The following is a 24,952-nucleotide window of genomic DNA, read 5'->3' as shown; positions in this document are numbered from 1 at the left end:
CGTCGCACGTAAGCTCCTTGCGAATGATCATTTGGCATGCATGGCGATGTGTGCACTTCTGCATATGCAATCTTCAACACGACACGCACAAAGGACCACTCCCTTGTACTATAAAACCAAAAAGCCACGTCATCCACCGCCACATTCAGCTTGCCACCAATCTCACCTCGCTCGTTGGCTCGCTCCTCGCCGGCGCATTCCGTATTTTCCGAGGGACGTTCTTGATCGTTATATATCGAACTCACAGCAATTCTCCTTACATCCTACATCTCCATCCCCACCATCCACCCACCATGCCTTCTTTTGTCCGACGAAGTCAACTTGTGAGCTGTTTGCAGAGTCTGGCGATGAGTTTCAATCGGGTACAGGGAAGATGCTGATAGTGTCGCGGTTTTAGCAATTCCTCGGTTTGACCGCTGAGTACGTTTCCGTTATCGTCGTTGATGTGGTGCTGCGAAGAGACTGGGGAGAGACAGAAGCACATTGTGGACGGTGCTGACAATTGTAACCGTTTCACTGTATCTTTTCATGGTCTACATCCACACTTTTCCTGACGATCGACTCCCGACTTGCACTTCTGATCACTCGTTGCGTCTGTTCGATGCTGCTCGCCGTCTTGACGTCTTTCCTCGATGCGGACACCGACCTCATTTCGATGCGACTCATTCAACCTACAATGTAACGCAACGATGCCCTTCGACGCAATTGACGCTCCGACCATCTGTCTTACCTCTACGCACCCATCCACCCCTCACAGACGTCTCTCCGGTTGGACACCCACGCTCGCCGTCTGGGGTACCACCGCTGGTGCCGCCGTCAGCTTATTCTTGTCCGATGTTCCTCTCTTCAAGAAGGATGTATTGATCAAGGTCCCAGTGGTGAGTGGATATCTATGCCATCCCCGGGTCGCTCAGCGATGTCAGGCTGTAAGCCTTCAGCACTGCCAGTGGTGTACGTGTAGCACTGGCAAGCTATCTTCGGATAATGACATCGTAACACGTATGAGGACGTGCGGACTGGGAGGATGACAGTGTGCCAGCGCAAGATCGGAGTATCTCGTTGAGCGGAGTTGATGATCACCGAGTGATGCTGACGGTTGCTCCCTCCTCCTATAGCTTGGTTCTTACTACAAGGGTATGTCTTCGTCCAGATGTGCAGAGGTACAGCGCTGATTCAACGACTCCTCTGCTCATCTTGTACTGCTACTTTGCACATGTCTGATTCCTCCGTGTTCATTCCCATAGACACCACACCTGATTCCGACAAGCCTTTCTAAACGGAGGGTTATGGGGACTGTACGGAGTAGTAGAGGTAGAGTGCGCATAACTTGCATGAAGCTTCATCATCAAACGGGTCTTGTGTCCATACACGTGTGATCGCGCTATTGTCGCCATGATTGAATGCTTTGTCGCCGTCGTCGCCGCTGTGGGCGCTCCCCTGCCACTCGATTGTATTCCCGTTATTCCCCGATAGATCGGGTCACCTGAATATCTATTTGCGCCACCCTGATAAGTCATCTGATCCCGTCCTAACACCCACCCTCTCCCTCTCGCCACGCCACCCGCAAACGTCACCTTGATATCATTCACTGCTCTCACCACTCTCATCAACCCCGTTCACAACACCCTTCTCCTCTTTCAGCTTTCTCTGCTCTTCACGACCAGAACCGGATCAGTTCCCGTCTAGAGCGACACCTAAGACGATATTACTTCCACACATCGTGAGTCTCCTCGCCATCGATCAGTCGTCAAGCGGAGGAAGGCGAGATTACCGGCGCGTGCGGCTTCGGGCTAGCCTCGGGGACAATGATCACGGGAAGACGGTCGTGAATGGGATTATGGTGAAGCTGCCAGCTTACTGACATGTGCTTCAATGTGCTTTCCCCCCTCAATTCTGCCCTCCTCGACTGCGATCTGTCTTCTGTCAAAATAATGCGATGTACCGACCATAACTAGACCTTTTAGAGTCACGACCTTTGCTCAATATGGCCGCTCCTGAATACGACTATCTCTTCAAAGTATGTGTAGTCTCCCCAACAGCCGACGTTCTCGCGCTGATCGCGGCTCTGACCCCACACAGCTCCTGCTCATCGGTGACTCAGGTGTGGGGAAGTCTTGTCTGCTACTGCGATTTGCCGACGACACGTATACCGAGAGCTACATTTCAACCATCGGAGTGAGTTTTGACTCCACGCGTCTGATAGTGGTTTAGGATCGTGAGAGGGAGCCTCGAGATCTCGCCACGTGCTTCCGGCGCATCATCTTTTGCTTTCGATTCCCATCACCTCGTGCTTGTCTACTCCTTAACGTCTCCACCATCTTGTGAAACCACAGCTGTTCTGTTTTTCCCGACCAGATATTCCTCCTTTTCACACCCATACCGCATCAATCCACCAACCCTCATCATCTATCATTCACTGACACCAATCCCCCAGGTCGACTTCAAGATCCGAACCATCGAGCTCGAGGGAAAGACGGTGAAGTTGCAAATCGTGCGTATATCTTGTCAACAGTTTACGCACTCAGCATACACAAAAAAACTGACCGTGCACTCGCTTCACGCCAACTCTACTTCATTATCGCTTGACGACTGGTGACAAACCGCTTGTGGCAACTTGTTAATCCTTCCTTGGTTCCACCCGCCTTGGTCTCCAAATCACTCGCTGTCATCGGGTCTTTGCACTGAACGCGTCCGTGTTCGTCGAACGGTGCACCTCTGCAACTCTGACGATGTTTGGATCTGCTCGAATTCAACCCAACACAAACTCTGGCTACTGTGGCAATCCTACTCCGTGAATATCATGGCTGCACTGAACATCAATGACCGCAAATCATCTAAATCGCAACGCCGATCAAATGCGTGAAAACCTTCGTATACCTCACCACACGGTTTCAACTCATATCCGGGAATTTCTTTGATATGGGGCATCTGAACATGTCTTATTCAACCTGGGGGCACACATGCCTCTCTACTCTACCGCTCATTGGGGCTTTCTGTCGATCTGATCTTTACTGTCCGAATGCCTCATCTGGTCATCAACCGCTTGTCTCGTCTACGCCTGGGATATCTGCACTTGTCATGGCCATATCACATATATCTCGTGCTTTCGCCTGGATCTGGGTCTACATCACTCGGGAATTACTCAATTTGGCTCCAATGTTCACAACTTATGCCTGGTCGACACATTACATGCCTTTTTGGATTTCATCCTGAATGGCGGATTTTGTTCCAAAACGTGTCTTCGACTATGTCTGCCGTCAATAACCTCACTCGACCACCTACCTTTGTGCCATACCGCTGTGATCGCATCTTCTTCCGACGACACTCGCTTTATGTCATTGTGGGCAACCTCGGGCGTTTCGTTTCTGCTGCCTGTTCACTTCGCCTTGTCGCTCACTGTGGCTGGCATGGCTCTTGTTGGCTACGCTGTGGCTTGCCTTGCGCTTACGCTCTTACCACAATACCCGCTCGCGCCACTGGCTGCGCCGTCCGCTACATTACCCGCCTTACCGCTTCTCTCCGACCATACTCTACTCGCTGCAGTGGGATACCGCTGGCCAAGAGAGATTCAGGTAAGCTAAGCTTGACGGTCATCTGTGAGACGCACGCTTACCAGCAGCGCAGGACAATTACTTCCTCATACTACCGAGGAGCCCACGGCATCATAGTAGTCTACGACGTCACCGACAGTGGTAAGTCCTACACGATCTCCATGTCATCTCGATGCTCACGACCTATCCAATCCTCAGACACCTACACCAACGTTAAACAATGGTTGCAAGAGATCGACCGATACGCCGTCGAGGGTGTCAACAAGCTTTTGGTCGGGAACAAGTCCGATTTGGCGACGAAGAAGGTGGTCGAGTATGCTGCAGCAAAGGCTTTCGCCGATGAGCTTGGGATCCCCTTCCTCGAGACATCCGCGAAGAATGCTACCAATGTCGAGCAAGCTTTCTTGACCATGTCCAAGCAGATCAAGGATAGGTGAGTTCAGTGCGCATAGAGAGCGTCGTTACTGACTTCCTTTTGCAGAATGGGCTCGACTTCCATGGCATCTGGTCCCGGTGCCAAATCCACCATCAAGGGTCTTGGTCAGAACGTCGAGCAGAAGACGGCCGGTGGATGTTGTTAGATAATATGGACCGGGTGTTCGGGGCGAGATCTTGCTTCTTTCCGTTTGTAGAGCTCTACGTATGATATCCGATTTGATTTGAGGCAACAGATGATGGGAGATGCAGAAAAGTGTATACTACCCAATTGATTCCGCTCGCGTCCTCCACTTTCCAACATCGCGAAAGTACACCTCATCCGGAACGTCCGATTTATTGACTGTTTAGTCTATACATATATGCCTCACGCAGGAATGACCGAAGTGGATGTCAGGTCTGCGCTGCGACCGCCGTCACCCGAACCACGGCACTCGACCTCTTCCTCCACCTCATCACAGGGACGTTCCCTCGACCTACCCTCTCTCCAACCGCTCTCCCATTCGTATCCACTCCTGTCGGCAGAGACTTTCGACGCCGACACGTTCCTGCTCTCGCGGATCCATATACCGCTGGAAGAGCTCCGTGGTGAGCTGCGGAGTTATCTTGGGGATTTGAGGGAGGAGCTGGTGAAGCTCATCAATGAGGACTACGAAGAGTTTATAAGTCTCGGAACGGGTTTGCGAGGTGAGGAGGGGAGACTAAAACGGTTGAAAGGGCCTCTGGAAGAGGTCAGACAGGAAGTAGAAGTGAGTCGGGGGTGGGTGGTCGTGGATCTGGAGCTGATTGAGGTGTGACCGTTCTCAGGGAGTCAGAGACGTTCTTGCGGAGCATCAGACAAAAGTTCAAAGCAAGCTCGAAGAACGAGCAGGGTTGAGAGAGGAAAAGGTTTGTTTTGACACAGCTCGGAGTCAAAGCTGCTCGCTGACGGATCCAATGCTTACCACAGGCTCTTCTGGATTTGCTACAACGACTATTCGACACCTTGTACCGAGCCGAGAGCCTACTTGACCAAGCTTCCGATGAGGAACATGGGAGCACCAAGATGGTCACACGGGTGGCTGGGGAGTACACCCAAGTGGTCTATCTGCTCAACAAAGCGAGGACGGAAGGATGTGCCATTGTCAGCGTCGTTGAGGAGGTGAGAGGATGACTGCATAATGGTTACTGCGATGCTAATATAAGCTGTCCCCAGCGAATCGACAAAATCAAGGGTCGAATATCGAAAGATCTCTCTACGCTGTTGACGGCGGAATTGGAAGATCCGTCCTTACCGAGACTCAAGCAATGCTTGAAGACTTATGAACTGATCGAGGGCTGGGAAGAAGCTGAAGAAGTGGTGAGAAGATCGGTACGAGAATATTGTCGAAATGTAAGTGTTTTGCACACTGTACCCCCATCGGAGGAAACTGATCCAGTCTCGTAGACGATCACACCGACCGCCTTGAACGGTCCTACTTCACCTACTGTCCCTCAGACCCCTCACGCGCTCCAAAATCCCTTTGATAGATCGCTCCGACTCCCGATCACCGACAACTCCGCCCTCGCGGCGCTGTACAACCGCGTTCTGGCTCACGTAGAGACGTATCAGCCTGTCATGACGATATCAGAGGACATATCAGAGCGGTTCGACCTTTTTGCAAGGGTCATTTGGCCAGAGATCAGTGAGACGGTCATGGAGCGACTGGGCGGGGTGATCTTCTCCGCCGGAAGGCCAGACGAGCTGCACAAGGTGTGTCACACAGACACGATCCCTTGCGCAAGTCCTGACAACGCACCACGCACAGCACTACACTACGACCCACGCTTTCATCTCCCTGCTTGAAAACCTCGCACCGTCCTCACGAAGTGTCATCGCCATGCGAGCGAGTCCCTTTTACGAGTCTTTCGAAAGACGGTGGCAGTTACCGGTGTATTTCCAGCTCCGGTGGAAGGAGATTGTCGGTGGTTTGGAAGCTGCTCTAACATCCAGCGCCACGCCGGACGACTTTAAGGGCGAATGGGCTTTGGGCCAGTCGGCTGCAGTATGGAAGGCCCTGGAAACGTGTTGGAGCGACGAGGTGTATATTCCTGAGCTTGCACCGCGTTTCTGGCGCTTGAGTCTACAGGTGGGTGCGGTCTACAGCTTAGCGCGACATTGGCTGACTATTTCTGACAGATCATCGCTCGTTACGGTACATTTCTCAAGTCTCTGATGGACGGCTATACCCTGGGTGAGGAGGATACGTCACAGGAAGACGCAGCGTTGAAATTTGCCGCATCGGCCATCATGGACCTGGACAAGTTGTCTGCGAAGACGGGAGGACTGGACATTGTCAAGTCATTGGGTCTCGGCGGTGAGTCGGCTGCTAACTCCTTGACCTACTTGTGTCCTAACACCTATCTCACCCCTTAGCCCACCTTGCCTTGCCGACCACCCACTACTCGGAGAAGATCCTTCTCATCCTCACTCGTCGATGTACGGATCCGCTCAAACTCATCCGATCCATCGCGTCTCAACTCCGAGCCTCGCCCTCATCATCAACATCTTCCTCCAGCACATCAAATCTCCAACCAAGCTATTTCATCCCTACCGTCCTGAGACCGCTTCACAGCTTGTTCGCTTTGCGTCCAGTCCTCAAAGAAAAGTACGGACCAGAGTGGAGTACCCAAGTCTTCGATCAGGTCTGTCTAACCTACGCCAGCATCCTCACAAGTGTCAGGAAGACCGAAGATCTGTTGCGAAAACATCGGAAATCGAAGAAATCAGGTTTCTCATCTTTCTTCGGAGGAGCGGCGTCTTCTGCCCCTTCGGGGGATGCTACATTTGAAGAAAAGGAAGAAGAGAGGTTCAGTAAGCAGATGAAAGTGGATATAGTAGCTTTGAGATCGGACGCGGAACAAGGATTGCGAGTGAATGTTGAGGAATTACAAAGTTGGAAAGATCTAGTCGTGGTGGTCAACAGACCTCTGGGAACAGAGTAACGTCGAAACGTGTAAAACATTGATTGGCCCAACATGCATCTTGGTTTGTATTTTGACATGTGATATACAGAAGTGATCTATGATACAGAATTACCGCCCGATCAGGAACAAAAGGATCTCTGATTGCAGAAGCGCTCGGCTTGATTCTACTCCAACAAGGGCGAAGTGGAGTCCTCACCAGGAACAGAAGGGGTACTTGAGGTAGATATATCATCGGGAGGCGGCGGTGCGACCTCATGAGTCGAAAGTACATCAGGATAGTCAGACTCCTGTTCAGCCTGTTGGGGGAATAACGACAGTGTCAGCAAGATCGTTTACCGTCAGATCGCCTACACACCATCTGTTGTAACATGGGCTCCAACCACGGATCGTGCAACAGCTCTTCTGCCGTCGGTCTTTCTTGTGGGTCCAGCGAAAGACACTTTTCGATAAACTCGATACCCGCTTCGGACATCTCGTGAGACTCTGGTAGAGGTGGGTGTTCGGTCGTTGCTCCGAGATGGAACATGATCGCCCTGGAGAAAGTGCATGTCAGCGTGTGTCTTGACTCACATGCGACAACACTTGCCATTCATTGTCAAAGTCCAAGAAACTCCATGGCTTTCGTCTGACAAGTCATTTTGACATCAGTTGCTGGTCCTACTTTTCGTAGCGCTCCTACTACTCACCCTGTGATCATCTGAAGGACAATACATCCCAGTCCCCAAATATCACAAGCACCCAGCTTTCCGGTCCGTTGGTTCTTGATCATCTCAGGAGCCATGTACATCGGTGTACCTTCCAGTCCTTCCATCTTAGCGTGGGCTCCGCCTCGGGTTCGCACAAGAGTTTTGTTGCCCTTAATGATCTTGGCTGTACCGAAATCGGCCAACTTGAGCACAGAGTTGGCACCAATGAGAATGTCTAGGTGTGTGATCAGCGAGGGAGGGGGGGACATCGGCAAGAAAGCTGACTCACTCTCAGGCTTGAGATCACGGTGTTCAATACGATTCGTATGGAGGTACTCAAGACCACGAAGAAGCTGAATGGTGAATGCTCCGACCACCTCCTCGTCATCAATCTTGCCGTACTCCAGCATACCGCCCAGGGATCCCCCTTCGCAGTACTGTATGCACTAGTCAGTATAGCCTTTCATTTCCGTATGCAGCCTTACTCACCTCCTGGAACAGACACACTCGATTTCGGTGCACTTCCAAACCCAAAAACCCGACGATATTAGGATGACTCAGAACACTCATCACGTCGGATTCTCGCTTGATACTCTCGTACAAAGCCGGTGAGGATTGGATATCCACCGTGGGCAGAATTTTCACAGCGAAGATAGTGTTGTCCTGCAACGAATAACCAAGGTAGACGGTTCCGGAAGCACCACCACCGATGTACGCTCCCTGCTGCCATCGCATGGAGATGTTCGATTTCGACGCCGCAAGGAAGACAAGTGCTCGATCTTCAGAAACCTCCTCGTCCAGGACCGTGCCGACCGGTGCAGGTGCCGCTTCGCTACGCCGCGCCTCCAACTCGGCAATCAGCCGTAATCGTTCTTCCACGGTGAGTCGGATGCTTCGGTCGATCCGATGTTGGCCGGATGGAGATGGAGTGCGAGGCAGGAACTCGTCGTCAAGGTTTTCTTGCAACCGCTGTAATCGTCGCATCGCTTCAATCCTATCCGCCTCCTTCTTCGCCTCCAAACTACTCCTCGCACCTAGGATGTCGAAATGACTGATCAACAAAGACACACAAACACCGACGTATCGTCGAAGCAGACTGAACTCGGATCGGTCCAATGCCAAGATGTTGTTTCCCCTTGTCATGGTGAAGGCGTAAGTCAACGCGGCGACGGTCCATCGGAACGTCTTTCGATCAGTCGGATTGCATTCCTGACAGATGAATGATATCCAAGAGATAGCAAGACGCATGAGAAGTCGACTGAACCTATCCCATGAGGCCGGATCGATGTGTAGACTGACTCGAGTACCGTGTTCGGTGGCGAATGTGTACCAGTTCTCCACAAGGTCCTGGGATCCAGATGCACCCCGGAAAGCGTTCCGTACTAGAGGTGCAGACTGCACGATACACTCAGAAAGTCGATAGGAAGACTTCGAGATCTTGAGCAGTTGGCCTTGAATTGATGGCAGGTGGGCTTGGGCCTCCACCACACATGGTAGTTCGAGGATCTCGCCAGACTCTGGATCGACCAAGGACTCCGCGAACAAGTGCTTGCACAGTTCCAGTCGGTTGGTTGGACCATCCGCGATCAGTCTCACCCGGTTGTCTTGCAGTACAAATTCGGTATAATTGACATCGAGTGTCATCACCGCTCCCGTCCACACAAAGTTCTCCCTTGGAGAGAGGAGCAAGAGATAAGCGGCCAGATCCCCTTGGTCGTCTTCGCCGTCCCCGGCATCCGCCGGCTGTACATCCGGTGTAACGTCCCCATTGGGACCGATGACTGGCTCACCTCCGTCTACTGAATTCGAACGGATACGTCTTGGTCGAGCCCTCTGACCGGGTATATTGACTGAAAATGCCCTTTGCAGCAAATGCCGAACTTCATCAGGTTGACCCCACAGCGAACCGTCGGCGACGATATAAGTGCCTTTCGCCTCGAACTTGTTGGTGTAAACGAGGAAATGCCCCGAGTCTTGTAACAGGCCGACCAGCGACTCGAGATCTGTCTCCTCCAAGGAGTACTCCGCGGAGTTGTCGAATCGTTGCGTGAGCCGTCGACAAAACCGTTGTGTCTTGCGATGTCGCATTCTTGCGGAATCGAGCAGCTTGCTATACCATGAGACCATCTCTTCCGATTGCATGCGTTTCTGAGCCGAATCCGTCTTGGAATGATGTGAGTTCTGCACGGCAGGCACTCGAAGCTGTTGATCGAGGTAATTGGACGCCCTGATCAGAAGCTTGTTCGATAATGCACTATGAATGAATCAGCTTATGCCTCTCCAAAGCTCACAACCTGACGACGTACCAGAAATGCTCCGCAACGACCAGATCACCACCCTCGATGGCCTCTGCCGCTTCGTACAAGAACGGGCCCTCCTCTTCTAGCACTTCTGTCTCCTTGAAATAGCTTCCACGTCCCACTCCTCTCAGTCGCCAATGCAGCAGCTTGAAGAACGCCCTGAGCGAATCGAGAAGCACGTCATTATACTCTGCCGGCAGACAGTGAGGGATATTCCATCTCCCATCCGGATCCGATGCTGTGATCTCGTCGTATTGCCGTCGGATCAGGACCGCAAGGGAGATGGACAACCGCAAGTTCTCAATGAAATCAGCGACAACCATGGGGTTGGGGTCGACCAGACGTGCCGCTGCATCGAGTCTGACCTTAACCGCTTCGATGATTAGTCGTCCAGGGAAACCGATCAACCGTACAATCTCATATTGAAAGTCGGGGAGATGTTGCTGCTCAAAGTACGGGAGATAGGTGACGACTGTTTCTTTGGCGTTTCTGACGAGGTTGATCATATCGACGAAAGAACGTCTTTCAAACGTGCGTTGTAGGTTATCTTCCTTCATCACACGGTCGAGGAAACTGGAATCATCTGCGGCATCTCCACCGGGGTTATGCGCTTTGGGGTCGAGCGGATGGTACCTATATTTCCCAACAAGCGCCTTTTCCTTGGTCGTGTTCGGTTTGGTGATATCGAGGTCGTCTGAACCCGTCCATTTCTGAAGTAGTTTGAGTTGTGTCTGCAGAGCCGTCACAACGGTTGACCAAGCGGTAAGAGCATCGGTTCGAGCTCGGAAATCCGCGGAAGCGTAGTTCGGCTTGTCGTGACGCATGGCAGCGAGATTGGGATACAGACCCTTGACCGCGCCGAGTTTTGCCAGGACAAGATTGACTTGATCCAAGGCACCGGTCTGAGCGCCCAGTTCGGTACTAGGGTCGGTGATCGTTCCATCTTCGCCAGGGGAATAAGGCTTGTATCTGAACTCTGCCACTTCTTCGAGCACCGCATCGACCACCCTCGCCCGTCTTTCGTGTACCCGTTTCTTCTCTTCTGCCTCTGTTCTGCCTCTCAATCGCGCTCGGATCTGCCACCACAACGCCTGACCAAACTCCTCCTTGAACGTGCCCGGTGGCATACTAGACGATATTCTCGCCTCCTCCAGCTTCAGCACATCCGAGGTGAGAACGCTTTCCAACATGCCTTGCCAATCAAGCCGTTCTTGTCCCTCGTCAGCACTGACGTCTGCTCGACTGATCGCGAGCTGAGGACTAGGTCCATCTCCATCCTTCTTCCCTGGCCCTGCTCCGTCTTTCGATCCGGTGACAATGGCCCATCCTGGACTTCGCAAGATCTCCTCCTCATCGTCGTCGTCAGAGCCGAGATGTGCCCCTCGACGGGAGGGTCCGGCACCATGGAAGTAACTCGCATCTGGGTCCGAGTACATCTCCGCCCGTCCTCTTAAAATGCCTTGAGATCCATTCTGCCCTGCTCCTGAACGTGCTGTACCGGAGTTTCGAAGCGTCTTCGACAATGCATCAGGTCGGTATTTACTTTGCCAAGATTCGTATGCGGAATTGACGGCAGGAGGAGGTGCGACGTTCGAAGAGGTTGCGATATTGGTGGGTACTGGAGGACGGGTGGACGTGGAGGAGGAAGATGTCCCAACGTATGTGATCGATCGTGCGAGTTTTGGCTGAGCCGCTGATGCTGACGAGACGATGGAAGCGAGACGAGAAGTCGGGGAGGTATGGGTCGAAGGTCCGGGATACGAGGCAGATCTTGGATTTTGTGGTGGTCCTATATGAACATCATCCAGCTGGTCAGCGCTCGTAACCTCGACATCTTGACACTCACCGTCCACGTCCAGTCCAAAATTCGTCTCTGGTGCACCGCCCGCTCCTATCATTCCTTCCTCATCCGAACTCGACTCCTCATCTGGTGCGAAGAGCCGTACCGATCTCCTTCCAGTCTTGGAAGATGACGCGCTGATGGAAGAGTTGGACTGATGTGAGGCAGGAGGCGTGGGATTCCCATCGGAAGGCTGCGGTGGAGAGGTCGTGCTGTTCGGCATGGCTAGTATGCTTGTGAAAGGATCAAGGGCATGGGATGGGATGGGATGAGGATGGGATGAGGATCTACAGTACGAGTACTTGTTATTGATGCGAGGATATGGATGAGTGACTGACTTGTGAGAAGTGAGAGACGCTAAAGTCCGGGCTCCGGTTCAGGGAAAAGAAAAAACACATCAGTAGTCGCTCAAACGTGGCGTTTTGTCCATCACCACCTGGAATCAACCGATAAGTTACACAAATGCATGACCAAAAGCCTGTTTCCTCGCATGGTATCACATCTCCGTCGCCCATCCCCACCCATAGCGTTGCAGACCACTTCGCTCAGGTGGGAGGTAGTACAACGGTCCATCCCAGACCACATATCTATGACCTCTCGTTCCGTTCCCTCTGAACATGCGAGGCATTCGCCACGGTTCGGGAATCTGCCCCCGATTGTTTTCAGTCTATACTCATTAAGGCATGTCATCCAGCACCACACACTCACATCATGCTCCCCAATGTGCCAGTATATCTCTTTGTTGGACTCGTACCTCACTGGAGCGCCAGCTTTTGGCAAGAGGAATTTGCCGACCTGTAGAATATGTCGTCAAAAACTATCGAAAAAATGCACATCATATCGCACTCACCTGCAGCTCCGTGTCGCTGATGTCGCTCTCGTGGACCCGCGCGTAACCAATCCTCCACAAGCCTCTGAAAGCGATATACTCGCACCATCTCCACCGATCATCGCTGCGTCCCATCGACCTTAAGTAAGCCTGACTCACAACGTACATCAGTAGCACTTACATCTCGATGTCGAACATTCGCCCATCTTCCATCAGAATCTGATACGGCCATGGTCGAAGATCACCAGTACGAGTGACCAAGTAGCCTAGGAAAACTGTAGGTGTGTCTTCAGTTTCCCTGAGCAGACGGGCAATCTGTGTAGTTTGCAGTTCTCGATCCAAGATATCCTCCTCTTCATAGAGGTTATCGTTAGCTCTAGTGTTCGCAATTTTCTTGCTGATGCTCACCTTGCCCGTTGTGAGACACCATCACATTTACCTTCTCCCCATGTACGTCCAGCGTGGCAAATATTGCCGGTGCCAGCTCGCCGTGTGGTGATGGCAGAAGGTAATGGGTCGAATTGAGAATTGGGAATTTGGACAGTAACGCGGCTCCCCAAGTATGTTTGTTGGGCCCGGGTCCGAGGTCAACATACTGTGAAAAGGTTAGCGGGGAAAGTCAGTCCGAATAGTACACTGACATAACCCAATTGCTCGGATAACACCCTTGTGAGATCGCGATTACCGTATACGAATCGATGTACTGTTATGGGTCAGCCGAGAGTTGCAGGAGCCAAGAAAGACACTGACGATCAGTTTCCAACAAGCCCACCTGCATCGTTCCAAATCCAAATCAGCGGGCCGCTCCAACTGGTTTGTGATCGAGCTCACCACATCGACCTGCATATCCTTGATCAATTCCATCATCCTCCTTTGGCTGTCCCTGCCTTCCTTGTCCACGCCGAAGTGGACAGTCCAAATGCCACCGGTAAATATCTTGTGATCCGGATAGTAGGGCGAAGGAACCGTGGCAGGAAGCTTACTATACCCGGTGGCTATACTCATCACGCTAAGAAGCCCAGAGGTGAAGAGCGTCCATCGAGCTGTCGACTTGATCCTGCGATGGCTGCGCAGCGGCAATCGCTGGCCTGCTGGCAGTACTGGTCTACCGGCAGCTTGAGATCCTGCCGCCACGGCCATCATACAAAAGCCCAAAATCAGGTCGGTCCGTTCTCGGAGTAGCCAGCCCATTGGCACAAAGGCATACGCAGCTGTGATAACAGATAAGACGTCGAGGATGATGTTAATCAACAAAGCGTTACCAAACGTTGACGCTGGCGAACAAGCTGACGCCACTCGGAGATACGCTGGGATGATACTGGTGAGGTACGCCACCAAGATCGTGCCGCCGAAGTATCCGGCCCAGTCGGGGAAGCAATAGAGCATGGTCGCTGAGATGCAACCGACAGACGTCCAAACTGGTCCCAAGACGTTGTGGGTCGACAATACACCGGTAGCAGCGGCGGCGATGACCACTCCAGCGAAAGGGTGCAGCGTCGGACCTTTTACAGGATATCCGGTCCACGTCCAAGAGATGATCGTTCCTGCATCTGTGACAAAAGTCTGGACCAAGTGGATCAAGGCACCCAGTCCGACTGTTATCAGACGCTGCTGTGTCGTTGTGAGTTGGAAGTCGAGCGACTCCGGTCCTTCTTTCTTCTCTGACGGATCCAGAGGCTGTGCCGGATGCAGGTCGAGCGGTCGATTCCAGTACTCCAGAAGCGAGAGACAAGCCAAAACCAGTCCAGCCTTGTTCCAACCTCCTGATGATTCATTCACAATACACCAGAACGGGTTGGTCGAGTTGTTCACGTACTTTAGAAGCAGAGTCACGGCGAGACCCAGTCCGAGGACTGCTTGATCAGCTTTATCCTCTCAACAGTCACACTTACTCTGCCCTTCTGCAAGTACCTCCTCAGATCCACGTAACCTTGCCCATGTCCCGAAAAGCGATAGCCAGCCCGTCCAGGTGCCTAACGATACACCAAGCAGACGAGCAGCTGGCCAAGGGAAGAAATAGCAACCCATACCGCAGAGGACCAACAAAGCTCGATGCGTCAGTAGGCCCTTTTGTGACGTCACGTAGGCGTATGATGAGGCCGAGGCAAGTGTGTATCCTGAGAGGTTCGCGACGAGAGCGAGCTCTGATCCAGCGAGTGCTGCAAGGTGAGCCGCGTCCGATCAAGAAAAACTTACCAAGCTTCCACACCGACCAGTAAAATAGTTGGAATCCCAGACTGGTGAAGACCGTCCAAAAGCAAATTGCTGGGAAATAATGTTTTCAGCGCACACAGTGGAGCCGATTTTTTGGAGGTGCTCACCATAGTAGACGTCGCTGATCCACGCTGCGACTCCTCTCCAGTATGGCGATGGGATGATAGTTCCCTCAAACGTCCAATCTGCTACGGATTTCTTGGCCTTTGTACCGGTCATCAAGGGCTGCGCGAGGAGGATACTCTGTGGATGTCTGTACCGAATCATATATACAAGACACTTGAGCTCTACGCCAGACACTCTGCTCATGTCATTATATAGACCCACTTGTGCGAGGTAGCGGCTACCGGTGAGTGACCAGCCGGTCCTGAAGTATCGACGATGGCTATCTTAGGGAAGGTCAGTCTTGCTCTGTCTGGATATACCAGAATATACTCACTTGTAGATCGGCAAGCTCGGTGATGACCAGGGCATCGAATGTCAGATCCCAGAAAACCAACGACCACTCAAGCATCGCATAATAGGTATATGCTGTTTCCGCGTTTAGCATCCTGCCTTGTCCCTCGTTACTTACCTCCAGGTATCCGCATGACGGAATGACGATAATACAGCCATACCAAAGGGAGAATGGTCGCGAGGAAGCCATAGAAAGGGATGCGACTGGGGCATTGTCAACTGACATTTTTTCGCGGTGAGTAGGAGACCACATACCGTTTTCGCTTTGACTTTGTATGGGTACAATGTCGTGTGGAAAGTGTCATCCACGGGAGGGTGAGCAGGAGATAGAGGATCATGAACAGGTCGTGAATATCTACGGCGGGAGATCAGCTCTTCTTCAACGCGGTATGAGTCGACACAACTCACCGTGATGATCTCGTGAAGTGATGTAGACCCAGCCACCACTATATCAGGTCGTCTGTCAGAATCTCATAGAGTTTTGCAGGCACTACTGACCAGCAGAATGTCCTTGCGACTCCAACGAGCAGCTCCAGGTCCGCCAACGCTGAGCTACCGATCTCAGTCTCAATGGCCTGAACCATGGACTCTGTCATACTCCCAACTTCCTCTTGGATCCTCTCCCCTGGCCTCTGCGGGACTGAACACATTCTGACATCCTCTGCGTTCAACGAGGTTGAGTGACCATTGCCATTTGCCGCGGTGTCATGGCGAGCGGATGATTTCGCCGGTGTGAGAGGGGGCTCTCTGTGAACCAACCATTGGACGAGAAGCAGGAGGAATCGGGGGGTCGCGCATAATGCTATCAGGATCTGGAATGGTGCTCGAGGAAGAGCGTGATCCCCTATTCTGTAGAATTGATTCAGGAGATATTGATTCAGCTGATTTTCCAGGTTCGATTACCGTGACTCACGTAGCGGATACAGAAGGAAACCACTCAACCGGCCATCCTGATGCGTATCTGTCGATTCAGCAACCGAGCCTGTAGAAGATCAAGGAGCTCACTGGCGACAGAGTTGATGCACAGCTCCTTCCACAGACCGCCAAGCCAGCCGAGCGCGAGAGCCGAGGAGAATGCCAGCGATGCAATGGTGGTATGAGCCAGTGGTATCCACCTCGCTGGGAAAGCGAGGAGGGTCGTCATCGGGGAAAGGTGTGTCGCTACCAACCCTGTCAGGCTTTGCTGTGATGCATGAAGAAGATGATGTCTATCTCTGTCGACGTATGCTCGGTGCTTCCGCTGTCGATTTGTTGACGATGTTGCACAGGATGACCTCCACCTCTTGTTGTCCCGCTAATAACTGAACTGGACAAGAGTGCCTGATCAGAAACGCGTTTTTATGCATCAATCGAGAGAAAGAGAGAGATCTCGCATTCCTGAATTCCTGCCTGCGAAAACGAACCCCCTCACAAACTGTAAAACAGTGTACAAATCCCTTGCCGTCGTATCCAACAGCCTGAAGGATGAACCTTGACGATATGAGGACTTCCTCATGGTGTCCTGTCGCTCAGCTCTCTGCAGAAGTACCATCTCCACCACTCTGCCACCATCCCCCACCCAGCACCTGTCCCGCTCTCGGCGGTCTCGCAATTTCCCATCTCGGTCCCTCTGGACCGTCCGGCAAAGCCTCTGGATTTCCCTCTCTCAGCCAAGCAATACCATGTGTCTTCATGGCTGGACCTGTCCGGTTCCACGGGATCTCATTGACAGGTCTCGCATAGCCTATTGGGATGTAATTCTCCGGCTTGGTGCTGACCGATTGGCTCGTCTGTCTGCCTGCTTCAGAAGGCTGAGAAGACGATTGGTGTGATCTGGTGGTCCGTAGCTGTCTCTCTGCCCTCTCAGGAACAGGTGCAGCTGGATGAGGCGAGTGTCTATCGTATCCGTCATCAGCCAATGGCGAGATGTATCCTGGCGGGATTCTGGGCCGTTCCCGGTGACCCTGCACGTCATACACGGCGGAGCTGTTCGTGCGAGAGCGTGGAGATGCAGCACGCGACGGGGGAGCCCTCTCCGACGAGAGAGAAGACTTCTCAAGATTGAGAGGGCTGATCGCGGGGGAGTTGCGGTGGTCGTCCTTGTGTTCCAAGTACCGAGAGGTATCTAGGCACTGCAACCCAGGTCGATGGGGATCGGTTGAGAAATATCCCGAGTCTGACCTCGACATCCGATGCGGAGTTGATACGTATCTTGTCCTCCTCAACTGATCCACGACTCTGTGGTGAATCGGCTGGACAGGCAAAGTGAGCAACGAAGACGCTGTGGTCGACTCTGACGAGGTATGTCTACGACTCATACTTGGTCTGCCACCTTTGAGCATCGTGTTAGGTGAAAGATTTTGGGGAGAAACAGGCTTAGGATCGGGAGTACGACAATCACGTCCTTGCAGGCTGAGTCTGGCAAGTCGACTATTGAGCTGTGCCGAGCGTGTGAGATCAGGTTCAGGACTGAATTTGGGTTTCGAAGTGACCAAATGCGGTGCGGCGCTGTGTCTTCGTTGGATCGGAGGTCGTTTCACTTCGTTGGCAGATCGACTAGTCGGTGACGGGGGATGAGCGTTTTTGATTTTGGGAACCCTAAGATACGATGATGCAGTCAAATGTGAATCCACTTCTTCCGGCCGGAGCTTCCTGTATGGCGAGTCTGGATTTGGCTGGGAAGAGCCAGTCAGTTGGGTAGGGATATCCGCACGCAAGGCAGGATCTTTGGCAAGCTTGTAATTTGGCTCGGCAGTCATGGGTTTGGGAGACCCGCTGTATTTCTCCCATTGACGTCCTTTGTCTAGTGACAAGTCACCGTGTATGGGGAGTGCGTAAACTCTGGCAGCTGGGGGAAAGCTGTCAAATCGAGACATGTGAGAGCGAGCATGGCTTGCGGATTGCGGAAGTGGGAGTGAGCCAATCGATCGTGCATCTCGCATGTCGGGGTCAAAGGACCAGTTACCTGACGTTGAAGTACAGCTCACACTGCTTCCTGCATCAACCTTGACCCACTGGTGATGTCTGAGAGGCCCATCTCGGGGAGATCTATGGAAGAGACCTTGGCTTTGAGCGCGTTGAGAGCCCATGGGCGAACTAGAAGACCACGGCGAGTCGGGCGAGTAGAGTGGGAAAGAGAGATAATGATTGCTTGGAGGTGGGGTCTGAGGTGTCTGAGGGAAAGGAGAGTGGGGAAAAGGGGATGAGCCTCTGATCAGGGGTCGGCCAAAGCTGGATGGTGTATCGAGACCCGCTGACTGAGGAGCCGGTGGCAAACTACCCTGTGGCAGAGACAGCGCCTGGTCTGGAAGCCAGGACCCACCTCGAGAGAGAGCAGGAATGGCTCCTGCCATATAAGCGTCCGCGTCAACAGGCATACCAGGATGTCCAAGCTGGGCAGTTCTGATACGATTGTGCTTCAAAAGGCAGACGCGTTTGACGTCTAGAACGCAAGAGGCTGGACTGTGTGGACGTCGGCGAAGATAAAATGCACGGGGCTCAAAACGAATGGATCGATGATATGGTTAGCTCGAAGCTGAGGAGTTTTGTAAGTCCCGTGAAGACAGTTAAGTGTGCTCCGGCCAGATAGGAACGTCGTCCCATGACGATGTTGATCATGTGCAGTATGATATGGAGAAACTCACACTGTACGCTCTCATTGACTCGTCTCACCAACTGAACTCCCTTTGTGACAGGAATCAGGAGATCGTACTGATTGACCCGATTTCAGAAGGTGGGTGATTGAGGAACAGCGATTGGGAATTGGGGTCGATTACCCCTGCTATATACACTGGTAGACCGCCGGCTGTGACGAAATGTATGGATCCTTTCGTCGCAAAGCGTACCACCTTGACAGTGTAACAATGGCGTGACAAGTCAATCAAAGGAGGTAGATAAGGATCCGACCGATCGTATGAATACTCTACCAGTGAATTGTTTTGGTACAGACCAAGTCCCGACTACTCAGAACGAACAAAAGGGGAAATGATCGATGAAAGGAAGGTCTGCAGTGTCTTCGTTTCAGATGGTCGATCATCTTCATACTGCATGTGAGGCGGGACATCACACTATGCGATGCAGCGAGTCGTCATTACGATACATCTAAGATCTAGCACAAACAGCCACGACGCAGTTCCCTTCAGAAAGGATGTAGCGGCCTGCTATTGGCCGCTCGCAAGCCCGTAGAGTGATACTTCTCCCGTAGATGGCGACACCACATGATAGACGCTTTGCAGGAATGCTGAGCCGATGAGGAACTGGTCTGACAGACCCTGGGTTACTCTCAGCCAATCAGTACCACTGAGCCAGAAACGTAAGTCGACGGTGTGCCACTCACGCAGAGGCTGGACCACGGTGTAACAGAAGTGCGAGTCAACAGTAGAGGGTCTCGCTCTATTCGAACCGGATACAAAGGTCAGTTCTAAGTTCGAGTCCCTCTTTGATTTCTCTTCAAAAGCCTAGGGGAATGAGCACAGGTGACTCTGTGAAATTTGACTCACACCAAGTCCTTCCATGGAAGATAGAATTGTTCCCCTCCAAATTGAAGACCGAATGCTTGATCCCGAACATTCGGTCCATCACAGGGAACGACCAGATCTCCGGTCGTGGTATCGTTGTAGAAAACTCCACCGCCTATCCCTGCGTAGATGGGCAGAAGAAGCTATTCGACAATCAGAATAAGTGATAACATTCTCTCAGTTTCCACTAAGCGACTCACCTCTTCTGGAACACGGATATCAGAGGTGCTACATTGCATGTCAGGTCAATCGGTAGCACAGTAGTCAGCTCGTTGGGTCAAATAGTTCTCAACTGTGTATGAAATGGCACTGCTCAGCAAGACTTCGACTCACCCTGTATCCAGCACCACCTCGATATTGTTCATGAGTATACTGCCCGCTTCACTCTCAATGAATGCTCCTTGAGAGACAAAGCCGTCCAATTTGACTTTATACTTGCCGTTGTTGTCTGCAACTGTGGGGCTGACAACGGTTTTCTTGGTATCAGCATGAGGGCTGATCAGAAGGGAGTTGACGGCTGTCCGTCAGCACTGTTTATAGAATGAACATGGTTGCAGGAATCCGATGCACGTACCTTGATTGAGGACTGCCCAAAACCAGTTGACCTGAGCGATGGTCTAGCATGATCAGCTCCACCGTACAGTCAACCCATTTAGCGAGTCGCACGAAACCGCTCACTGCCTGTGCCGTTGGTCGAGAGATATATTCCCACCTGAGGCGACGATATCATACCCAAATCCGACATGACGCTGATAGGATTCTGCGCATGGGTTATAGATGCCTCCTATCGTTCCGCGTTGCATAAGGTCAGCGGGTTTCGAAATGGCCGTTGTCGGGATGATTCATCTGGTCCTTGTCAGGGCAATGCCTCCTGCAGGGGTGGATCTGTGGAGATCGAGGAGAACCGTTTACTCACAGACATACCCAGTCCTAACATCCCACTGGTCCGGGTATCATATGTTAGATATACTTCTTAGTCCTTCTCCCAATTGAACAAGTGGTCCCAGCTCACCTCATTGGCTTACCCTCGAAACCCTCGGCGTATGAGACGACCAGAACAGGATGATTCTCCAATGAGTAAGACCCAATCGTCACTGTGGTATTCACGATGCAGCCTCGAACTTGCCCGGATCCTTGGAAATGCCAACATGTCAGTGGCCGGTCCCTGGCAACGGGTAATCGAGATGGGACGATGAGACACATCGCTCTCATTCTCAGGCTTGGCTTACCGTATTGTCTCGTGTATTGTTGACAGTTTTCGGGAAGAGTCAGACCCAGATCCACTTGATTGGACAAGAAACAACTCTGGCATGTGGTGGCAGCGATCCATAGATCGGAGCTCCTATGAAAAGTCAATACGATCAGTCAGGACCCAGCAGGCAGTTGCCTCTCAGACCTACCCCGTATCGACCTAGAATCCGATCTCTTAGCGAATGTGTACTCATACCGCATTGATATCCATGAGCACATCCTTCACTCACCAGCAATGGAGCACTTCTGTTCCCTGCGCCGACCACGACATCAATGGTATAACCAACCAACAAGCTTTCATGCACTATTGGCTGGATCGCACAAGCCGAGTCTGACGGACTAGGCCAAGGTTTCTGCGACGACATAGAGATATTTGTACTCGTATTGCCTGCTGTGTTCTCCCCTTGGCCGGTGGTACTGCTCGTGTGGTTCATGGCATTTGCGGCACTGTTCATTCCCGTGCTGGCGACGTTCGTCGCCGAAGAGGAAGACGATGTGGTCTCAGATGCCGCTATGGATTGAGTGGGGCCGAGATTTGACAGAGTTTTTGTACTAGACAGAACGGACTTGGACGGCGGCATCGAGCTTGACGCCGCGGGCCCCGTGCTTTGGGTATCCGACAATGAGGTTTGGATGTCTGCAACAGCTGATGAAGCAGATGTTTTGCTGCGATTGACATCAGTGCCGCTAGTGAGAGCTGTAGCTGTATTGGTATCTGTGGATGCGAAGCTACTCCGAGCTTGTAATGAAGAGGTCGAACCCTCACTCTGGATGTTGGTCCACAACACCGTAGAGCTACTCTGGGATTGTGCTGAGGAAGTTGGAATTTCACTCTGGAGATTAGTCCATAATACTGTACTATCACTCTGGATTGTACTACTTTCGGTCGATATGTCTTTGGGCGCTGTAGAAGTCGTGGTATCTTGGACGTTGACGACGCTATAACGGGGACCGGGAGGCTCGGGAGGAGCCGTACTTGCAATTGTCGTCTCGGCCGATGAAGATTTGGTCAAGGTTGGCATAGGGAGATGATTCCAATTAGGCCCAATTTGTCTACGATCATTTCGGAGTCCTGCATCTCCTGCGGAACTGCGATCGGCTCTTCCAACCAGCCCGTGTCCCAGATCTCCCGTCTGAGTCTGTGAGGTCAAGTCAGGCGTTGCGAGAACACTGGTGTCGTTCCCCAAGGTTTGCTTGGGGCTGCCGAGAGCAGCGGCATGAATCTGATGAGGATGGCTGACGAGCAACAATAAGACGAGCAGGGAATGACGGCGAAGATGACATTTTGTCGATATGCGCATCGCTTGACTGGGTTTACGGTGTGATAAGACAGGCTTTCGCGAGGTAAAACAGTATAGTAGATACTGTACTGTGCGAAAGAGTCACCAAATGGTGGAGTCGGCAGGCCACTTCAAGGCAGCTGAGCGTTTATGGCATTCAGTGATGATGGTATGGCAAGATCAACGGTCGACTGTAGAACATCACTGATCTAGCATCTTGCCGCAGCATGGCGGAACAAAACGGCCAAAGGAAAGCTCAAAGTCTCACAGTCTCTCCTTACATTTGGCTTCAAACAGGGAGCTTTTGAAAGGAGGTTTACGGCGGTAGTCTTTGTCACACCTTCAGACTGAAACAAAGGAAGCCGTCAATGCATGGTGACGCGAAACTGCCAGGCCCTTTTTCTCTCACGAAGATTACAGTACGCGATGCAGCAGCCGCAGCCCCAAATTATTTTTACATACGACCATTACCCAACCTCAAGACAAAGCGTAGAATGTAACGTCCCCGCGGTCCACATTGACTGTGTGATAGACCTAACGAGCAAGAATGTTCTGAATGAGCGCCCAATCAGGATGAAGTAAACGACAGGTGTCGTTCTTACGTTGTGCAGAAAGGCGTCTCCAATTACCATGAATTCTGTTCCTGCAGAAGCTCGTGTCAGTCCCGTGATTCTTCTTTCCGCTCATGTCTCCAAGAGGGAAGACCAAGCTCACCATGAAAGAGAGGTACGAAAAGACCGTAACACCATCCGTAATTGTCCTCGATTGGTTGACCCCTACAGTACGTAGAGCAAGACACATCTTTCGATCTCAGCCACTAGTATAGATCGAACGCAGTAATGCTTCGACTCACACGATATCTCGGGCTTCCATTGGGAAGTCCACTGCACCAAACATGAACGATAGGGAGGTGTTGGTCAGAGATCACAAGGGATCACGTAGTCGTTGGCGTATTTGTAAGCTACACCGTCGAAGAGAGCGGAATAGACCTCGCCAATCAGCGGTTCGGGCGTAGAAATTCCGGTTGATCTACGAAAGCCTTGTCAGCTGAACAGCAACTGTAGAACATTGTGCTGTATCAAAAATGGCGGTGACTTGGTAGAAGATAATTTGAATCAAAGACTGTACACTTGCCTTGTATCGATGACCGCCACGATCTTTTCTCCTAGATCTTTGCCGTTTATAGTGATCGAGTCGATCGTCACCTCGTTAAGGTGGTTCGGGTTATCATGAGAGGGCAAAGTGACCTTCTTGTCGGTGTTGGTGTATGGCCTTTCTCATTACAATCAGCACACGTCCTCCATCTTCATGCCCGATCAGGTAGTCCCCACGTAACTTACAGTGCGGATACATCTCCGATTGTCATCTCGCCTATAAAAAGCGTTATTCATCCCCGTCGTACTTGTACAGCCTGGCAAGATAGCTTTCCACTCACTGTCTGTACCGTCACCATCTCTTCCGAGGTAGAATCCGACTGTGGGTGACTTGATGAGGCCCTGGGTGTACATCAGGCTGACCGCTGTGGGTGACCCATCTACCGTAGCACCCTGCCAAGCGATTCCAAGGGTGGATCAGTCAGCGCGAGCAACAACCACCTGGCAGCTTGTACTGCTCAATCACCAAGCGAGGTTTGCTACTCACATTCCGACATATCCCCCAGATGCCACTGATAGCTGGGGTCAGTCAAGTCGGTAACGAACGTTCAAAGTCGGGGAATGATGCCAGTCCCTCACCTCATATACTGCCCATCAGAGAGTATGTGCTCATCCACATCAGTCACCCCTAGAACATGTAATCCATCGACAGTATATTCCCCGACCATCAGACTCGTGTGGTCCACACAACCGCTCACTTCTCCCAACCCTACAAAAGGCGCATACCATGATTTGAGTCAGTGAACAATGCCTGTTTCTCAGGGTTTGGGAAGAGCATCGCACTTACCATATTGGATGGAATGACGAGTACATCCCTGCGGTGCTTCCAGTACACTACTTGTCATTCCACCTGCAGAACAAATACCGCAAGCAGTTGACGCGACCCAGAACTGATCTGAACCAGTATCGACCTGCCAGAAACGTCCTCAGTTTCCGATTTCCGCCTGATTGGAGGCCCTCTGTACTCTGTAGGATGTCCAGCAGACAAACTCACAATGACAGGGATACTGGAGCCATCGTTGCCAATTCGTACGTCCACGGTGTACGATACCCCTCGACTTGAAGCAGTGTCCAGTGGCAAATCATCCCTTTTGGCGAGCGCATTGATCTTCCGTTGTATGGCGGAAGAGCCGGTGATATGTCTGTTGAGCTTCAGAGTGGTGGCGGCATGTGTCAACGAGAGTAGAGTGCTAGTGATCGTCAAGTACGTTATTGTCAGTCCACAAAGAGTCATTGCCATTATGATCAGCGTGGGTGGGTGGGACGGTAGTCACAGTCGACTGAGTTGAGGAGATTATCGTCGCAGAAGAGAGACTACTGATTAGTCTCATGAGATCGATACATCACTCCTTTGATCCATCTGAAGGAACCGTGTCGTCATAAGAGTGGATAGACAAGGGGAGAAAGGAAGATGAACGAGGAGCGACGGTGTGGACGGTTTCGAGGGGTCTGAATGGCCTCATCGGTGCTTGCCGGCGGCTCACTGCTACTACCTGAGGCATCTATGGTTTCTA

At 52.0% G+C, this 24,952-nt stretch overlaps 8 protein-coding genes across 8 annotated transcripts; 3 read left to right on the top strand and 5 right to left on the bottom strand.

The window, feature by feature from the left end:
* Window positions 1-293: 293 nt before the first annotated feature.
* IAR55_004017 (uncharacterized protein) lies at window positions 294-1,276 on the top strand (the record flags this gene model as incomplete). The annotated part of the gene is made up of 5 exons (XM_066947120.1): window positions 294-323; window positions 398-420; window positions 758-878; window positions 1,116-1,134; window positions 1,245-1,276. 5 exons carry the CDS (start codon window positions 294-296, stop codon window positions 1,274-1,276), a joined length of 225 nt encoding a protein of 74 aa, XP_066802499.1.
* A 708-nt stretch (window positions 1,277-1,984) lies between these two features.
* Window positions 1,985-4,132, top strand: IAR55_004016 (GTP-binding protein ypt1; the record flags this gene model as incomplete). Its single annotated transcript, XM_066947119.1, has 7 exons — window positions 1,985-2,017; window positions 2,080-2,175; window positions 2,435-2,491; window positions 3,544-3,572; window positions 3,625-3,692; window positions 3,750-3,984; window positions 4,033-4,132. The coding sequence occupies 7 exons, from the start codon at window positions 1,985-1,987 to the stop codon at window positions 4,130-4,132; spliced, it is 618 nt and encodes a 205-aa protein (XP_066802498.1).
* Window positions 4,133-4,363: 231 nt separating this feature from the next.
* IAR55_004015 (uncharacterized protein) lies at window positions 4,364-6,950 on the top strand (the record flags this gene model as incomplete). Its single annotated transcript, XM_066947118.1, has 8 exons — window positions 4,364-4,735; window positions 4,794-4,874; window positions 4,936-5,127; window positions 5,182-5,358; window positions 5,413-5,718; window positions 5,774-6,094; window positions 6,145-6,322; window positions 6,382-6,950. The coding sequence occupies 8 exons, from the start codon at window positions 4,364-4,366 to the stop codon at window positions 6,948-6,950; spliced, it is 2,196 nt and encodes a 731-aa protein (XP_066802497.1).
* A 146-nt stretch (window positions 6,951-7,096) lies between these two features.
* On the bottom strand, window positions 7,097-11,981 carry IAR55_004014 (uncharacterized protein; the record flags this gene model as incomplete). The annotated part of the gene is made up of 8 exons (XM_066947117.1): window positions 7,097-7,228; window positions 7,288-7,465; window positions 7,519-7,557; window positions 7,619-7,853; window positions 7,908-8,055; window positions 8,108-9,872; window positions 9,925-11,707; window positions 11,765-11,981. The coding sequence occupies 8 exons, from the start codon at window positions 11,979-11,981 to the stop codon at window positions 7,097-7,099; spliced, it is 4,497 nt and encodes a 1,498-aa protein (XP_066802496.1).
* Window positions 11,982-12,254: 273 nt separating this feature from the next.
* Window positions 12,255-16,401, bottom strand: IAR55_004013 (uncharacterized protein; the record flags this gene model as incomplete). The annotated part of the gene is made up of 19 exons (XM_066947116.1): window positions 12,255-12,404; window positions 12,467-12,553; window positions 12,609-12,711; window positions 12,769-12,940; window positions 12,996-13,182; window positions 13,229-13,290; window positions 13,338-13,359; window positions 13,419-14,350; window positions 14,480-14,731; window positions 14,784-14,852; window positions 14,909-15,054; window positions 15,129-15,190; window positions 15,241-15,332; window positions 15,376-15,461; window positions 15,513-15,612; window positions 15,666-15,703; window positions 15,756-16,106; window positions 16,171-16,207; window positions 16,263-16,401. 19 exons carry the CDS (start codon window positions 16,399-16,401, stop codon window positions 12,255-12,257), a joined length of 3,087 nt encoding a protein of 1,028 aa, XP_066802495.1.
* A 364-nt stretch (window positions 16,402-16,765) lies between these two features.
* Window positions 16,766-18,613, bottom strand: IAR55_004012 (uncharacterized protein; the record flags this gene model as incomplete). The annotated part of the gene is made up of 1 exon (XM_066947115.1): window positions 16,766-18,613. The coding sequence occupies one exon, from the start codon at window positions 18,611-18,613 to the stop codon at window positions 16,766-16,768; it is 1,848 nt and encodes a 615-aa protein (XP_066802494.1).
* A 783-nt stretch (window positions 18,614-19,396) lies between these two features.
* Window positions 19,397-22,305, bottom strand: IAR55_004011 (uncharacterized protein; the record flags this gene model as incomplete). The annotated part of the gene is made up of 12 exons (XM_066947114.1): window positions 19,397-19,497; window positions 19,573-19,628; window positions 19,736-19,896; window positions 19,954-19,981; window positions 20,087-20,248; window positions 20,328-20,358; window positions 20,432-20,537; window positions 20,670-20,694; window positions 20,766-20,886; window positions 20,983-21,095; window positions 21,154-21,164; window positions 21,235-22,305. The coding sequence occupies 12 exons, from the start codon at window positions 22,303-22,305 to the stop codon at window positions 19,397-19,399; spliced, it is 1,986 nt and encodes a 661-aa protein (XP_066802493.1).
* A 456-nt stretch (window positions 22,306-22,761) lies between these two features.
* Window positions 22,762-24,678, bottom strand: IAR55_004010 (uncharacterized protein; the record flags this gene model as incomplete). The annotated part of the gene is made up of 12 exons (XM_066947113.1): window positions 22,762-22,818; window positions 22,887-22,927; window positions 22,999-23,060; window positions 23,138-23,168; window positions 23,213-23,313; window positions 23,419-23,556; window positions 23,625-23,655; window positions 23,720-23,831; window positions 23,926-23,950; window positions 24,018-24,147; window positions 24,226-24,349; window positions 24,433-24,678. The coding sequence occupies 12 exons, from the start codon at window positions 24,676-24,678 to the stop codon at window positions 22,762-22,764; spliced, it is 1,098 nt and encodes a 365-aa protein (XP_066802492.1).
* Between the last annotated feature and the right edge of the window lie 274 nt (window positions 24,679-24,952).

The sequence above is a fragment of the Kwoniella newhampshirensis genome, chromosome 7 (assembly GCF_039105145.1).
Source record: "Kwoniella newhampshirensis strain CBS 13917 chromosome 7, whole genome shotgun sequence".
NCBI lineage: Eukaryota > Fungi > Basidiomycota > Tremellomycetes > Tremellales > Cryptococcaceae > Kwoniella > Kwoniella newhampshirensis.
The sequence above is the reverse complement of the archived record's forward strand: the minus strand, read 5'-3'. Positions and strand labels throughout refer to the sequence as shown.